The sequence below is a fragment of the Simochromis diagramma genome, unplaced genomic scaffold, assembly GCF_900408965.1.
Source record: "Simochromis diagramma unplaced genomic scaffold, fSimDia1.1 OVJJ01000596.1, whole genome shotgun sequence".
NCBI lineage: Eukaryota > Metazoa > Chordata > Actinopteri > Cichliformes > Cichlidae > Simochromis > Simochromis diagramma.
This window is the reverse complement of record NW_024387245.1, coordinates 7,296,985-7,314,034: the sequence shown is the minus strand read 5'-3', so window position 1 is coordinate 7,314,034 and position 17,050 is coordinate 7,296,985. Positions and strand designations below refer to the sequence as shown.

At 40.2% G+C, this 17,050-nt stretch overlaps 1 protein-coding gene across 2 annotated transcripts in view; it reads left to right on the top strand.

Moving 5' to 3' along the window:
• The window catches only part of arhgap24 (Rho GTPase activating protein 24), an 82,352-nt gene that overhangs the window by 629 nt on the left and 64,673 nt on the right, over positions 1-17,050 (top strand). Inside the window, exons 1-2 of one of the 2 annotated variants that reach the window (XM_040053424.1) lie at positions 11,488-11,584; positions 14,503-14,729. Coding sequence is in view for 1 of the 2 variants with exons in the window: in XM_040053420.1 (XP_039909354.1) it covers positions 11,384-11,584 (201 nt within the window). In the remaining variant the exon portion in view is untranslated. Of the gene's footprint in view, positions 1-11,368; positions 11,585-14,502; positions 14,730-17,050 lie in introns of those variants that run through there. The other variant, XM_040053420.1, reaches the window with a different exon arrangement.

Genomic DNA, 17,050 nt, shown 5'->3' with positions numbered 1-17,050 from the left:
TCATAACAGGCATTCTTCACCTTAGACTACAGCACAGTAAATATGGCATGTGGTTTTGCTTTGGCACATTTTTTTAAAGCGGCATCGCTGGGTTAATGGCTCATTAAAGTGATTTATTGTGTGAAGTAGTTACACCTGCGGTGACTGCCATGTTGAGCAATGGAAACGTCAAATGCACGACTTCTGAGCTGCTATGAATCTGTGCATTAACGCGCAAAACTGTCTTTAAGCTGTAGTCTTTTTCCATTAGCTCCGTTATTGTCTAAAAGCTACACATGTGTGGCTGAAATATGAAATTAGGAGCATGTGTGGCAATTGTTGTTGGAAGGCCGGGAAGCATTAAACTTCAGCATTAAACTTTCGGGAAAAATTAGTAAGTGTCAGGTTTTGTTATGCCGTACAGTTAAACCAATAGAATAATCTTCAAAATGGTAAGACTGTTGCTTATGACCTCAGTTCTGAGTACTTTTGACTGTAGCACGTAGAAGTTTGTCTATCTGTGGATGGATTTGATTTATGGTAAAAACACATCTTACATGTTTGCCTGGTTTCAAAGATTGATGTGGTTTTACATTATTGAGTGAAGTGTGCCAGGAGTACAGGGACAAAGGGGAGTAGGGTCTGCATTCCCATACACATTTTAAGCCCTTGTCCCACATTAGTTTTCATTTTTGTATAATTAACTTCTCATATGAAAATAACCAATTGTTATATTTCTTTTTATCCTAAATCCTATATTCTTTTCAAATATTCTGGACCAAGAACACCTTGGCATCTTGGCTGGTACGATTTGATCACAAGATAGTCAGTACTGTTTGGAAACATTTTTGAACTGGTGTGTGTGTGTGTGTGTGTGTGTGTGTGTGTGTGTGTGTGGGAGAGAGAGAGAGAGAATGTCACTCATTCCAGCTTACTAAAATGGAAAAAGTAGTCAACAAAGAGAGGAACGTGGTGGAGAAAAGAAAGAGTTAAAGGGATCATGACAGAACATCGGTAAAACAGAAGTGTGAATGGAAAAGAAATACATGAGAGCAAACCAGTAGAAGGAAGGATGATGACTCCCGTGTGCCAGGAATGTCTACAGCTCACAAGCTGTGCTGCTGGAAAGCTCAGGGATCAGGTTCCCCGTGTCAGCTGCTGTGCGGGACTGTTCCCAGGTCTAGCCATGTAATGTCTGGTTACTGAAGAGGGTGCGGGGACCAGAAGGACTGAACTGCAGCAAATCTAGAGTTCAGATTGGAAGTCCTATAGCTAAAGGTGTTTTTTTTGTTTGTTTGTTTGTTTGTTTTTGTTTAATTTTCTTCATGTTTTGGAAAAAAAGATTAAATCAAGTAGACACGGCTAATCTTTATATTCAAACTGACAATTTGCTATTTTTGTTTTGTCACCAGGCACAGCATCTTGTGTGACATTTATGGAGGTTATAATGCAGAGTCAGCATAAACTCCTTCCAGCAAACATCACTAGTGAAAATGACTGCGGCCACTGGGCGCTGTTTTCACTTTGCCCCTCTCACCTGGCAGCGTATGATCTTGCATGGCGTCCTTTTTTTCCCCATCAGGAAAATATCCTCTTCATGTACTGTAGAGACAGCCAAATTAACAGTATTGTCATTCAGTTGTCACAGTGTCAAAAAAGTGTGAGATGAGTCAGGGGTCAATGTGAAGTCTTCACCTTCATCTCTCCACAGGGTTGCTGCTCTGTTCCCAGACATACTGTGACACATGGCATGGAGGGAAACAAGTGTGTGTGTATCTGTGTGTTTTGGTGGGTGGGGGGTATGCTAATGAAATGAGTGTATCATACCACAAAGCCAGCATAGTGGAGAACGAGGGGCACACATGGTGTCTAAATTGTTGCGTAGACAAAACAGATGCTGACTCGTCACACTGATTCATAAAATAAAGCCAGTTTATTGGGAACTCCAAGAAATTCCTCTCCAAGAACTGACCCTTAGTGTTTGTGATATATTACACTGCTCGCCTCGCCTCCTTGCTTCTCGTCTCGCTTCCATCCATCCATCCATCTTTCTGCATGACTCACAATGACTTGTGTGGGTAGTAAGCAATCATTGATGTTTCTTACCCTATAATGAAAGACAGCTCCTCAGATCCTGAACTCCCTGTAACCCCGTCCCACGTTAAATCACCGTAGGCCTAAATTGTGTGAGTGTTGGATGGAGCAATGGATTATTATCCTTATTTATTTTTTTCACATGTGTGCGAGTACTTCCATCTGTGACTGCTCTGAAGCCCTTCCTCTTTCACATCCTTTCCGGTGATTAGCACAGCAACAGCGCAGCAAGCAGCATGCCGTCCTCTCACCTCTGTGACTTTATAACAGAAGTCTAATAGAAACAGACTGCTCTCGAGGTAGCAGCTTTGGCAGCCGAGGGTTATATTTGTCTTTAACACATGCTGGTCACAGAGGCCCTCTGCGTTTCGAGAGAGGGGGTGAGGGTGGTTAGAGATATTTAAAGAGTTGATGGCACTGACTGGTAATGCAAGTTCATGTTTCATCTTGCGTGTTTTGTGGTCTTTTGTGCTGTTAGCACAGTTAGTACATATTCATGTGAACAAAAAAATCTAAATGTAGCTTCATGACACACAGTCTGTCAGTTCAGGGTAGAGTCACTCACCTGTCAATCATGGTGAAGACAGAGAAAGGGAGATGAGCCATTGCTGCTTTATATTTTTGTTCTTGGACTACTGATTTACATGACCCAAGGAAAGTTGGCTCTGGTTTTACTGGCAAGCACCAGGTTCAAAGTAGGTTACAGCTGCTGAAAATGCAGAACTGAGGACTGGTGACAGACTGATGGTAATGGCAGTGCTTGCTGCAATGTGCAATGACACAAATGAAGAATTTATCTCTTCTGTTTATCAGTGAATCATTAATACTTCAAGCTGGGGAATATTTACTTAGCTGAGACTGTCAGTGACCTTTTATATCATAGGTGTCAAACTCTGGCCCGCGGGCCAAATTTGGCCCACAGCCTAATTACATTTGGCCCGCGAAGCCATACCAAATTACTATTAGAGCTGGCCTACTGGTATTATACAGCTAATATATATATTGTTTAGTATTAAGCTTTGCTTGTTCCATATTCAGTCCATAAGAAAAGATTCATTCTTTTATCTGGAGGAAGGTTTTTTTTTCCAATAAATATCAATGTTAGCCCACAATTTTGTTCCAGTTTTCAATTTTGGCCCACTTTGTATTTGAGTCTGTTTTATATGAACAAATAAGTCACAACAGATTTTGAAAGGTTTTGAAAAATGTGATTTTCTTAGAAACCTGAGGAGCTTATTATTTCTATTATTATTTGTCTTGTCATTTAATTCATAGAAAATGTCTTTTTTTTGTGAAATGTCTATAGGCGACAGTGAAAAACAGGACCTTTGATATGTTTGTACTAGTTTATCTTTTTCTTAATACTTTGTAGTATCAATGGCAGTGGGGGAAATCTTCATCAATAGTTCAGATCTATACCCATTTTCCAAAACCTTCCGGTGGACCGGATTGGAGTCTGTGCTGGGCCGCTTCTGGGCCCTGGGCATTATGCTTGAGATGCCTATTTTAAAAACTAAGCCCTGCACATGACAAGCACAAGTACAGAAGCAGGACGAGTTCTAGATGTAGGGTTAGCTGGGTTTGGATGCTTGACTACACAGGAACTGTCCCTTATGTGTCATGCAACAACTAAAGCTTGACTGCAAAAGTACATGGTTGGTAATTTGCCTGATATCACTGCACAGATTTCAGTGTTAGTAGATGTGCTTAAACATTAACATTTCATCCTCATGCTTTGTGGCAGCCGCAGAGTGGGAAAGTCAGTAGTTCTAACTTTGTTGAATCCAATTACCTCTCAGCAGTGCTCTGGGCTGCTGTTGTGACCAGTCACTTCCTGTGGTGGCCCATCTGGCAGAATTTTCTGCCAAGACCAAAAAGTTCAACCATTTATGCAATTATCTCTATAGCTCCAATAAGCAGAGGGTGGAATATCCTTGTTTTCTACAGCCCAAATATATCTTTTGCTAGCTCTTTTGTAGTCTTTATCTGCAAGAAAAGCAGAACTTTAATTTCCCAAAGGAAGAGCCACACAGTGCAGCAAGGCCTCAATCTTCCTTTCTTCGAAACTAGTTCAGTTCAAATAAAGACATGTCAAACAGCAGCTAAGGCTTTTTTGTGTGCTCTTAGCTTCAGTAGTTTCCCATATGGGGAACAAACAGTGTGTGTAAGCAGTGAAAACTAGCAACCTCCTGATGCTGTGAGACCAGTCCTGTGTAGACAGGAAGGTCTCTGGTGTCACATTTCAGAGACTTTACAGCCTTGGTCACCTTCCTTTCGACCTCTTAGATATCTTTATTTCATAGCGCATGGCTATACTGTTATCCAACATATGGTACATATGACATCACTTAAAACTTGGCCAGCTAATGTGTAAAAGTTGCCATAACTTTATTTATGGCTGTATATGTTAAAGCCTTAGCGGCAAGCTAAACATAGAGCCCCTTTTTGTTTTTATCACATGGTTATGTACTATGAAACAATGCTTTATTGTACCACTTGGTACCTTTCTGCCTGCTTCAGAAAATAGCTGTCATCACTTATGATACATCTGCTGCCTGTATTTTTATTATTTCATTGACAGATGTATATTTTTAAATCAACAAAGTCCATGAAGCTGATGCAACCTGGCTCAGTTTCCCATGGACAAAGACTGCCTATTAATACGTCTGTGCTCAATAAGGGACCAGCACTGATGGTGTTTTGAAAGACTTCTTCTCACTTCAACACAGAGAAATCAGTCTCTGCTTTTTTTTCTGCTTGACTTGTGTGCTCTCAGTTCATTCATTTTTATCGGACTGCCTCAGAACCACAGATATGTTGCACCCTGCTAAGAAATTATAGTGCATGCTGCACAACCTTAGAAGGACAGCACGAAGATATCTACAATTCAGCACTCTGAGTGTGCGGGTGTGTCTGTGTGTGTGTGCATGCGTGTGAAATATATACAAAGCTGATGTTTACAGTGAAGGTCAGGGTGTTTTTTCTTCATCATGGGCAAAGTTCTCAGGCATGTTATGAGAAAATTCTAGCATCGTGTTAAGTACAAGGCACCTTGAATGTTCCCTGTTGGCTGAAACAGAAGTAATGTTAGCAATGAAATACAATCTAGTTGGCATGACAGATGGTAGTTTGGATTAAAGTCTCACTGATATATTGTTTGACCATAATTAGCTGTTGAAACCGAAAAATTGACATACATCTAGTAGATACTAGAATGAATATATATATATATACAGGGAGTGCAGAATTATTAGGCAAGTTGTATTTTTGAGGAATAATTTTATTATTGAACAACAACCATGTTCTCAATGAACCCAAAAAACTCATTAATATCAAAGCTGAATGTTTTTGGAAGTAGTTTTTAGTTTGTTTTTAGTTTTAGCTATTTTAGGGGGATATCTGTGTGTGCAGGTGACTATTACTGTGCATAATTATTAGGCAACTTAACAAAAAACAAATATATACCCATTTCAATTATTAATTTTTACCAGTGAAACCAATATAACATCTCCACATTCACAAATATACATTTCTGACATTCAAAAACAAAACAAAAACAAATCAGCGACCAATATAGCCACCTTTCTTTGCAAGGACACTCAAAAGCCTGCCATCCATGGATTCTGTCAGTGTTTTGATCTGTTCACCATCAACATTGCGTGCAGCAGCAACCACAGCCTCCCAGACACTGTTCAGAGAGGTGTACTGTTTTCCCTCCTTGTAAATCTCACATTTGATGATGGACCACAGGTTCTCAATGGGGTTCAGATCAGGTGAACAAGGTGGCCATGTCATTAGTTTTTCTTCTTTTATACCCTTTCTTTCCAGCCACGCTGTGGAGTACTTGGTGTGATGGAGCATTGTCCTGCATGAAAATCATGGTTTTCTTGAAGGATGCAGACTTCTTCCTGTACCACTGCTTGAAGAAGGTGTCTTCCAGAAACTGGCAGTAGGACTGGGAGTTGAGCTTGACTCCATCCTCAACCCGAAAAGGCCCCACAAGCTCATCTTTGATGATACCAGCCCAAACCAGTACTCCACCTCCACCTTGCTGGCGTCTGAGTCGGACTGGAGCTCTCTGCCCTTTACCAATCCAGCCACGGGCCCATCCATCTGGCCCATCAAGACTCACTCTCATTTCATCAGTCCATAAAACCTTAGAAAAACCAGTCTTGAGATATTTCTTGGCCCAGTCTTGACGTTTCAGCTTGTGTGTCTTGTTCAGTGGTGGTCGTCTTTCAGCCTTTCTTACCTTGGCCATGTCTCTGAGTATTGCACACCTTGTGCTTTTGGGCACTCCAGTGATGTTGCAGCTCTGAAATATGGCCAAACTGGTGGCAAGTGGCATCTTGGCAGCTGCACGCTTGACTTTTCTCAGTTCATGGGCAGTTATTTTGTGCCTTGGTTTTCCACACGCTTCTTGCGACCCTGTTGACGATTTTGAATGAAACGCTTGATTGTTCGATGATCACGCTTCAGAAGCTTTGCAATTTTGAGACCGCTGCATCCCTCTGCAAGATATCTCACTATTTTTGACTTTTCTGAGCCTATCAAGTCCTTCTTTTGACCCATTTTGCCAAAGGAAAGGACGTTGCCTAATAATTATGCACACCTGATATAGGGTGTTGATGTCATTAGACCACACCCCTTCTCATTACAGAGATGCACATCACCTAATATGCTTAATTGGTAGTAGGCTTTCGAGCCTATACAGCTTGGAGTAAGACAACATGCATGAAGAGGATGATGTGGACAAAATACTCATTTGCCTAATAATTCTGCACTCCCTATATATATAACAACTACCTTCATTCTTCATGCCGTAGCTCCAACTAGGTGCTGCAGCTGTTCCAGGTTTGTCAGCTGCACATCCATGATGATCCACCACATCCCAAAGGTGCTCTGTTGGATTGAGATCTGGTGATTTGGAGGTCATTTGACTACAGTAGACTTATTTTCATGTTCAAGAAACCTGTTTGTGATGTTTTGAGCTTTGTGGTGTGCTATCATGCTGGAAGCAACCATCACTGTGGTCATAAAAGGGACCGATATAGTCAGCAACAATACCCAGCTAGACTGTGGCGGCTGGATATCGTCTCTTTTTCAGAACATTCTCTGTAAACCTTAAAGATGGTTGTGTGGGAAAATCCCAGTAGATCAGCAGTTTCAGAAATACTCCCAGCCCATCTCACAACAACAACCGTGCAGCATTCATAAAATTGCCTTTCTTTCCCATATGAAAGTTTGAACTTCAGCTATTTTTGACCTTCAGCTGATTTGACCATATGTACATGCCTAAATGCATTGACTTACTGCCACGCGATTGGCTGATGAGATAATTACATTAATAAGCAGCTGAACAGGTGAATCTGAGAAAGCAGCCAGTGAGTGCATGTTGCTTCTTTGTATTGTTTAGAATGATCTCAGCTCAGTCTGCAGCACATGCATAAGAGCAGCATCACAGCCGAGCAGATGGTGGTACACAGTCAAGAACGTGTCTTTGCACAGTGTTGCCAACTAGGTCAGAAATACACATTGCTGAAAAGCTCATAAACAATTGCTTTTTCTGGTTTTAAATGATAAATATTGCTTTGAAAATTAAATGCCAAATTCTGTATCATGCTTGATCTGATCACCTTACTAAAAAAACAAGGGTTCATGTCAGCCTCTAACTTAAACAACATTGATTACATTACTGTCTTCATTTGAAATGTACTCTACCTGTACGGTTGTATGTAAAAGAAAGCACCTTAAAGTTTAAAGCAGACTGAATCTGAAAGCTTTCTTGTCTTCGTGTGTCACTAGTTTCCTCCCTTTCCTAACAGTGGGGTTATGCCGGGAGACCAAAAAGTCATTAATATTACTGTTCCAGTGTGCCGCTGTTTATTTTGAGACTGTGGCTCAAGGGACTGATACGCTGCTGCACACATGCATCTGTACACACAGGTGTTTTACTGGGACACAGTATACAGCTCTTGGAGGTGGTTTTCAAAATGCTGAATCGATATAACAGTGATGTGCTCTGAAGAGACTTTGCTGGTGCTTCATAAATATGCTTACAGCCACAACTATATGCATGTACTGGGGAGGTGTCTTCCACAACGAATGGCTGGTTTGGAAAACGGGTCATTGAGCTTACCTTAGCACTTGTTTGGGTTGTTGTTGCTTGATGACCACATAAACCATCCGCTGCTGTTATGATTTCTTATTTGTGATATGTATGCAAGCTTTTGAGGAAATGGTTATCTGCTTCATTGGGTTTCTATCAATTAAAACTCAGGAATGTGATGTGCATAAGTGATAAAGCATCATGCGTTTCACTGCTTTTGAAAACTGCTAAATGAAGAACCTGATGATCATATACATATACTGTACATTGTTCATCAGTTTATTGCTGTTCTTTTCTATTGAGACTATTAGACTTGTTTATGTCACCCACAAATATGAATGTGCTTTTAGTGAGACCATAACAATTAAAATGAGTAACTTTGCAAAGGTCACCATTCATCATGCAGTTCCTGCATGGGCCGATAAAAACACTAACTTTTCTTCTGCTTCTATTCCATTTGTCAGGTAATTTATAGATTTAGTAATGGCTATGCATTTGTACGGCAATTTATTACCCCTGGACTGGGCCACAGTGTAATGTAAATCTAAATGGTATTTCTACTGTCAGCCAGATCCAAGATATTCACATTAAGAAAGGGCTGAGTTATTTACAGTTTCAATTCAAAGTTTTACCATTGGTTGGTCCCAGCAGTGCTGTTAGCTGTGCCCCATGCAGGAGGCATAAAAATGTGGGGCTATGGCTTCATACTCCTAATACAGCAGGTGACTCTATGAGCATATCAGTGAATCTGGAGTGACTTTTGATATTACTGGTTTTTCTGTTTATTTGTGTGCTTGCAGACTGGCCAACATGATGACGAATAAATGCATGCAGGGAAACCGAGATTATTCCCACCAATATTAGTGTTAGATGAGCCCACACCATCATTTTTCTCTGAATGAACTGATCTCTTTGTTGACAGAAAAGCCCTACTCATGCTTTCCATGTATTCATCTAGCATGAAAGTGGAACAAAGACGAACTTGAGATGGATAAAAGATAATAAGTAGGTTGTAGTCACCGCACTGCAATGGGAAAACAGCTATTTTCTTCGAGGAGTGCAAAGGCGCGAGTATGCTCGTGCATGAACGTGCACTGGTGACATTCTTACCTGGACCGAACCAGAGAGAGTTTTGAATTCGCCAGCAGCCTGGCTGCACTTGCTCCACTGCTGCCTGGAAAACTGCAGAGCTGCTTCTGGTCCACATCTGGTCCACATCTGGTCCATGTGGGATGGTTGGACATTCACCAAGCCAAGCACAACCAGAGCCACTGATAACATGGCAGTGCTTATAGCTGACAGCAGCAGTCTTAGCATATGTCAATGATGATGCAGGTGTGTATATTTATAGTAGTTATAGGGTACATTAATATGCAGACTGCACTGACCTGTATTACACAGGTGTACAAATCAATATATTTTGATAAATAAAATTTGCTTCTGAGAACTTCAGGTGAGCTATTTATCTTTTTGTTTTCCAACTGATTTCAGACATGAAATCTGATTTAAGCTTGCACGTAACATTTTTGAGATACACATCATTGATGTTTGACGTGAATGATGTGTATCTCAATATAATGTATCAACACTATGGCTAGAAGTTTCCAAAAACTGTTTTAATGTGTTTATTCTGGACAAAAACAAGAGAAGACGATCTCAGGATCTCTCCAAAGCATATTTCTGTCAATTTAGCTCAAAATAAATCCACAAACATGTTTGAGGCACTTGCTTTTGCGTATGCACTGCACACCCGTCTCTCTTTGCAAGAACAAACAGTAGCGGGTCATCATCCTCTGATTCAATTTTTCCTGGTGTCGGTTTTCCAATGCTTTTATACCTTGGTGACATCACTCAGATTTGGTGGGAAAATGTCAAGATGAGAATGTAAAAGTGCAATTTCAGTGACATTCTGGCACTCATTAGTTGATGTGCTTTCAGCATGTTATCCACAAGCTCAGCAAGATTCTCTGCTCTGATATTGCCAAGACAATTCTGTGCTCAAATGTTTCCCATTGCTGTTGATTCAGATGGCTTTAGCATTAGTTCACAGATTTCAGGACCAACAAAAACACCTTCTTTCACTTTGGCTGCATTTTGTGGATAGTAAACTTATTTCTTAAAGGCTAACATGCATCACTGTTTCTGCCCAGTCATTCTAGCCGTCCAATTCTGGGAAAATCATAACTTGATGAAAATGGTTTGTTAACGCACAGGTGAAAGTATACCAGCAGCAAAATGCTTGTGACCAGTTTGATCTTTTAGGTACCACTAACTACATTTTTTCATTCGCCTATCTTTTAACATATTGTAATCTTGTTGACTTGTTGTTGTCTAAATAAATCACAAAAATGAGAATTGTACACAAACCTTTGACTTTGTACAAAGTGATTTTAATTGCCTAGCTGCACCTTAATAAAAAGTCTAAAGCCATGTCAGCAGCCCTGTAAGCCTTCAGTTTTTGAACACCAACAGCGACATGCTAATGCGGTTATTATGACAAACCATTTACCGTTTTTTTTTTTATCATCTTAGTTTAGCTTGCTACCAATGCTAGTCAATAAGCACTAAATGGCCGAAAGTATTCTCTATTTAAACCTACTTAAAGTGAAGTGCTTCACATTATAAATAAGGTTCAACAACTCAAATTGTGCAAATGGATCAAACTAAAATAAAAGCAAGCCTCCACATGTAGGTCTGTGGTCAGGTCAGTTCACTGTTATAGAGAGGCATCTGGCTATGAAGACCTTTAAAAGGCATCAGCAAAATGGCAATGCATCTTGCCAATTGCAACTTCAAGAGATTGAGGCACCAAACGTAGGAGAGATAAAATATAAAACTGGGACAAGATCAGACCTAGCAGGCCAACATGTGTAGGTGGGTGACACACTGAATAAGATAAAAGAGATTTGAGGTTTGGTCTGTGGACTTGTTATCTGGCTTATGAATTCCTCCTCCCACATTTCCACTTCTGCCTTTGTCTCCTTGCAACACTCAACTCTGTCTGAGTGCCTTAAGCTTCACATCCAGCAATGCAGAGGCCTGTACGATAAGACAAAATATATTAAAACTTCCATATCCTTCTAATGATGATTGACATCTTGCAAAAATACTGGTGCTGTTTGGTTTGTGTGGAACTTGCAGCTTCTGTGAGTTTAATCAATCTGGAACTCTTTTGCTTGTTTGCAGGTCGGAGTAGCTGTGATGGATGACCAGTGTGTGTCTCATGGCAGTCCTCATCGCAGCGGAGGTCATGTCAGTACTGAGGGTCAAAAGTCGAATGTCATCAGGTGTGGGTGGCTCCGGAAGCAAGGAGGTTTTGTCAAAACGTGGCACAGTCGCTGGTTTGTGCTGAAAGGGGATCAGCTCTACTATTACAAAGATGAGGAGGAGACTAAAGCTCTGGTAAGACTGTGAGTGTACTAGAAGATGAACTAACATAAAAATTGTGGCATGCACCCACACATATGCAGATGATAGTTCTCACTGTATGATGATTGAGTTTTTTTTGGATCAGACAGCTCTTTGGCTTATGACCAGACTGTATGTAAAAGATGGGTGTAGCATCTGTGAAGTTTGTGTTATGGGCTCTGAAACCTTAACCTATGCACCCAGGGTCATAAATTATTAGCTACTGTGAGCATGGTTTGTTAGCAAGGTGCGTTCCTACAGTCATATGAAAAATGTGAGTTTTTCACAAGACTCTATGCAGTCCTGTGAAAAACTAAAAAGTAATACTTTTCTATATGACTATCAGTCTCCCACATCATTGTGGAGGAATTTTCGCCCACTCTTATTTATTCTAATTTACAGCATCGCTTCAGTTCATTGAAGTTTGCAGACATTTGTTTATACACAGCACTCTTATGGTTCCAACACAGCATTTCAATCAGGTTAAGCTCTGGACTTTGACTGTGCCATTGCAGCACTTTAATTCTTTTATTTTTCAGCCATTCTATTGCAGACTTGATGCTGTGCTTGCATGTGCTCGATCCAGTTTTAGCAAAGCTTTAGCTATCAGACAGATGGCCTCACATGTGACTCTGGTACACAGAGGATGGTCAACTCAGTGACTACAACCCAGGTCCTGTGGCTGCATGCCCAAATCATCACCAATCTACCGCCACGCTTGATAGTTAGTTGAGGTGTTTGTGCTAATATGCTGTTTGGTTTTCACTAAACGTGGCACTGAGTTATATGACCAGACATCTTCGGTTTGTTCCATCCACAGAGGTTGTTGCAGAGGTTTTGTGATTTGTTCAGATCCAACTTTGCAAACATAAGCTATACTCCCATGTTCTTTTTACAGAAGAAAAAGCTTTCTCTTAGCAGCACTTCCAAACAAGGCCTACTTGGTCAGTTTTCTTCTAATTGTACTATTATGGTGTTTAACATTTAACACACTAACTGAGGCCTATAGTCTGAGATGTAGCTATTGGGTTTTCTCTCAGCTTTGCAAGGGTTTGACCTTGGAGTGAATGTTCAGGGACAATCCACATCCAAGATTGGCAGCTGTCTTGAATGTTTTCTACTTGTGATGAATCTTTGGATGGACTTTAAATTATTTGGAAATGGTCGTATAGTCCTTCCCAGATTGATGGGCAGCAACAGTTGTTTCTCTAAGATTACTGCCGATGCCTTTTCTCCTTGCCACAACTTAAAGCTCCAGACCAGCAAACTGTCAAACATTCTGTTTTATAGCAGTGGTTACATTTCATGATCAAAAGATCAAGTGCATTTGATTAGCAGCACCTGGCTGTTACTTACCTTCTTGACACCAATAGAAGCAGTTTTGTTTTTTGTTTAACAGGACTGCATAAAGTCTTGTGAAAAAGGAAGCGTATGGGTGTTTCACACAGATGGATACATGCTGATAGTTCCTAAGTAAGATACAAATACAATAAAAGCATTTACTCAAAGCAGCTTGCAACTGCCACTAATGATAATTCTAAGCCTCGGTGAAATTGAAGCCAACCCTTTAGAGCCGTCACAAGTGGTGATATTACTTTTCTTACTCAATCTAATGGGCCAGCCTCAATATAAAATGATGGCTGGCATACAGTGTGTCGCTATGAAGTCAGCCATTCAACAGTGGGAAATGTGCTGGAGATGTTTTGCTCACTTTAACATTACGATCAGATATGAATCTAAATATGTACTCTAAGCCCTGCTGTGGTGAAGTGTCTGTTTGTGCTTTCTGTATTTGCTGTATTTACTCTCAGCACCACCATATTTCTTGTAGATACATGCTACAGTATAGCCAGGTGAGATGATAACATCGAGCTATGGTTCAAATGAGGTTGTTTTGACTCTCAAACCAAACTGTTTTCAGTGAAACACACACACACACACACACACACACACACACACACACACACACACACACACACACACACACAAATGGCTATCCTGAAATGAGAAGAGACAATGAGTAACACGGGTTTTATGGCTATCTCTAACATTACTGTAACAAGGGACTCCCTCTCACTTAGCATGTGCAGACTGGAAAAAGAAGCTGCCAAAATACAGTGAAAGAGAGCGGACATTGATTCCACAAGTTTAGTTCAGTAAGACACTTGTTTAATTTCTTGAATTTGATGAAAGAGTCAATAGTCTTTTCTTGGCTGTCAAATATAATGACGCTGGATAGCAACTTGTTATTAAATACTGGTTCATAAATACTCTAAGAGTGTGTTTTATGAGTAGCTTGTCACGTTATATTCCTATCATGCCTTTAATCTTTATATCAGTTAGCAGATGTTTCGTGTTTTGTTTTTTTCCTCTTTGCAGTTATTTTACACCAGAGCTTACTCCTAATTGGCAAATACACAAAATACCACATCATTTTGTAATATTTATTCCTACCAAACAATATCTCCTTTTTTTCCTGTGGAAACTTGATCACTTGTGCACAATTGAAATCTTTATTCTGCTCATCTACCCACACTTCTTTGCCTGGCCAATTTCCCAGGAAACTGAGCCTCAGCCAAACCCAAAAAACAGCAGCAGCAGAAGTCTCTAAAGGTTAAAGCTCCAGACCTGAAGGTGGGCCACAGGCCAGATACAGGGGGAGGAAAGATTTTCTTTCTTTTTTTCTGGGAAGGCCAGGTTTTGAAGCTGTGTCAAAAAAAAAGAGAGAAAACAGTTTTCCTGAAACAACTTGATAATTATATTTATCATCATGTTCTCAGAGAACTTATTTGTAATGTCCCTACAACTCAATCTACCTGTGGAATACTCTTCTTTGGTAAGCAACTTTCCATTCTTGCCCTACTTCTAAAGCTGTAATAAATTTCAGCTACTTTTTTTTTTTTTTTTTGCAGAGAATGGGAAATTTCTAGTGAAACTAGGTCAGGTACAGAGGAGTGTGCTCAAAGTCCTCAAATCTCCATGACCTCCAAAGCAGAGAAGTATGTAAGAGCACAAACAGAACACTCCAAAAAGACAGCGTACCGAACAGAATACAAGATAACCAGTGTAGCGTTTCCAACATCCCAAAAAGGAGGAATACCAGCGGGACAGAGAGGAGACAGAAAACTGTCAGAAACAGGTTTGGTTTTGCTTTTTGTGCCTCGAACGCTGATGTTTAAGATCAGGGCAAAGACACAAACACACAAGGTGCACTAAGATCCTCCACTTTACTTAGACTATATGTGGTGGAGTAATATCTACCCACGCTAACCTATTAGCCACATCCAACAGAGACGCAACTGATTAATTCTCTGACATGCTGTGATCTCTCCATTACCCATCACATTAGCCTAATTGCTGCTACCTCAGAGGACACATGAACATGTGCTACTTTCTGTTGGCTAACAATTTGTTGAACGATTAGACAGGAAAAAATTACATATTTAACTAGTTTCTGGCACAAACTGAATCTACATTTTTTGAAAAAAAAAAAAAGCATTCATTATGCTATTCACATATAAATATAAAGTCTCACAATAAATGAATTTAAAGTACGCACAGTTTTAAAAAAAAAGGCGGGGGGACAAGTTTGGAAAATAGCAGCATTTAGACACAATGGACTGCTTTATCTTTACTTACAGTGGCACAACGCGCTAGCACTGCACTCTTAAGCAGTAAATATTAGTTGCTAATATTATGAAGAATTATGGGGAGGTTTTAACACGGAGACTTACCAGAAAAGTTGGTAAGTGATTGCTTGTAATTATGTAACTAATCACAGTATGACTTTTCTGTCTATCTTAGGCAGAGTGCTAGGTTTCAGTGTCTATTTTTGATACTGAAAGCCTAACAGTATTTATGATTAGTGCCTCTAATCCTGTTGTTACTCTAACCAAACAGCTCGAGTTGTCATATCAGTCCTTAATCCTGCAAGAACATTGGGGGGGTTTGGCTCTTGGGACCACTAGAGTCAAGTTAGAACCATAATGCCACCAGTTAAACTAGCATTACCTGACTGGTTGTAAGTCGTAGCTGGCTGTTGCTGGCAGTAACCATGAAAATGACTGCTAAACTCCTAGTCACACTGTCGAGCGGTCAGTGACGCTAGGGGGAAAAAATGTGTAATACCCAACTGGTTGGCAAGCGGTTGCTGGAGGTTGTTTGCTGTTGCTACGTGAAACTGGTAGCAAAGAGGTAAACTATGCTGCACCAAAAACCTCCTTGAGATGGCTTTGGCAGCTAGCAGATTGCCATGGTAACCCTTACTTTGCTGACTTGTCTCCAAATACTCACTAGCTACTCACTAAGTGGTAGTGAAACTGTGAGAACAATTTTCCTTCAAAGTAAAAATTTGTACTCTTTGAAACCGGTTGGGTTCAGTGGTAAAGCACAACTTTTACTTTGGAAGTGAAGATTCCCCGATTCTGGTTTAAGTCGCTCTCTTCATAGCTTCTCTGCTGCTCTGCAAGCACCTGTCTTTGCAGCCAACTCGGTGTCCGCCATGCAACCTGTTTTTACAGATCTCGATGGAGTAGTTGGGTCTTTTGAGATTCAATTCTGAAAGTCAAAGCTTAAATAGCTAAACTTGGAATAATCTTTTCAATTATGAAGTCAGAAAGCTGTAGAAAAAACATCAAGTAATAAATAAAAAAAACAAAAAATGGGATTTCCTCAGAATGGCTGTAACATGTCATCATGTGTGATGCACTAGGACTTTATACCTGACATACCATTGTTTTGTTTTCATGCAGTGAACATTTTATAACATTTGTTTGATTTCCAATACTGCAACTCATAAGAATTCTGATGTTTTTAGATACTGTAACATTATCTGAAAAATTACTGCTGATGTAGGCAAACATGTTGATGCTATACAGTTAGGCCGAACCTCTCTGAGTAACAGGAGGAATCCGAAGAATGGGCGTCAGATGGAGGTGAAGGGTCATGGAAAAGCATGGGTACAGGGTACAGCACGTGTAGGATTAGTGTCGATATGCCATCTGCCTGCCTTACTCGTCTATGAAGGAATACACACGCACAAGCCCGCATGTACACACTCGCATTCTTAGATGCACACATGCATTTACTCGGATTTCATCTGGCTGAGCCATAAACAAAGACGCTATTCATGCGGTGGGTGAGATTGTATGGTTATTGTAATTCAAACCACTCAGCCTTGTATCTATGTGCCAGGGATGTAAGGAAAGTAGCATTGTGACTGAATGAGAGAATTGTGAATTAATACATTGAAATGATTTAATGTTTTAAGAAATGAAAGACATTAAAATTTCATAAGTTTATTATGATTTTAGCTGCTGCACGTCTTACAAGTTAGTTAATATTCATAGCATGTAGGGGGCACTTCTGGAGGCAGACGAAATGAGAAGTAGCTGGATTTAATAAGAAATTGCATCATATCAATAATGCAGCAGTGCAGTTGTGTACTAAAAGTCCTTTTGT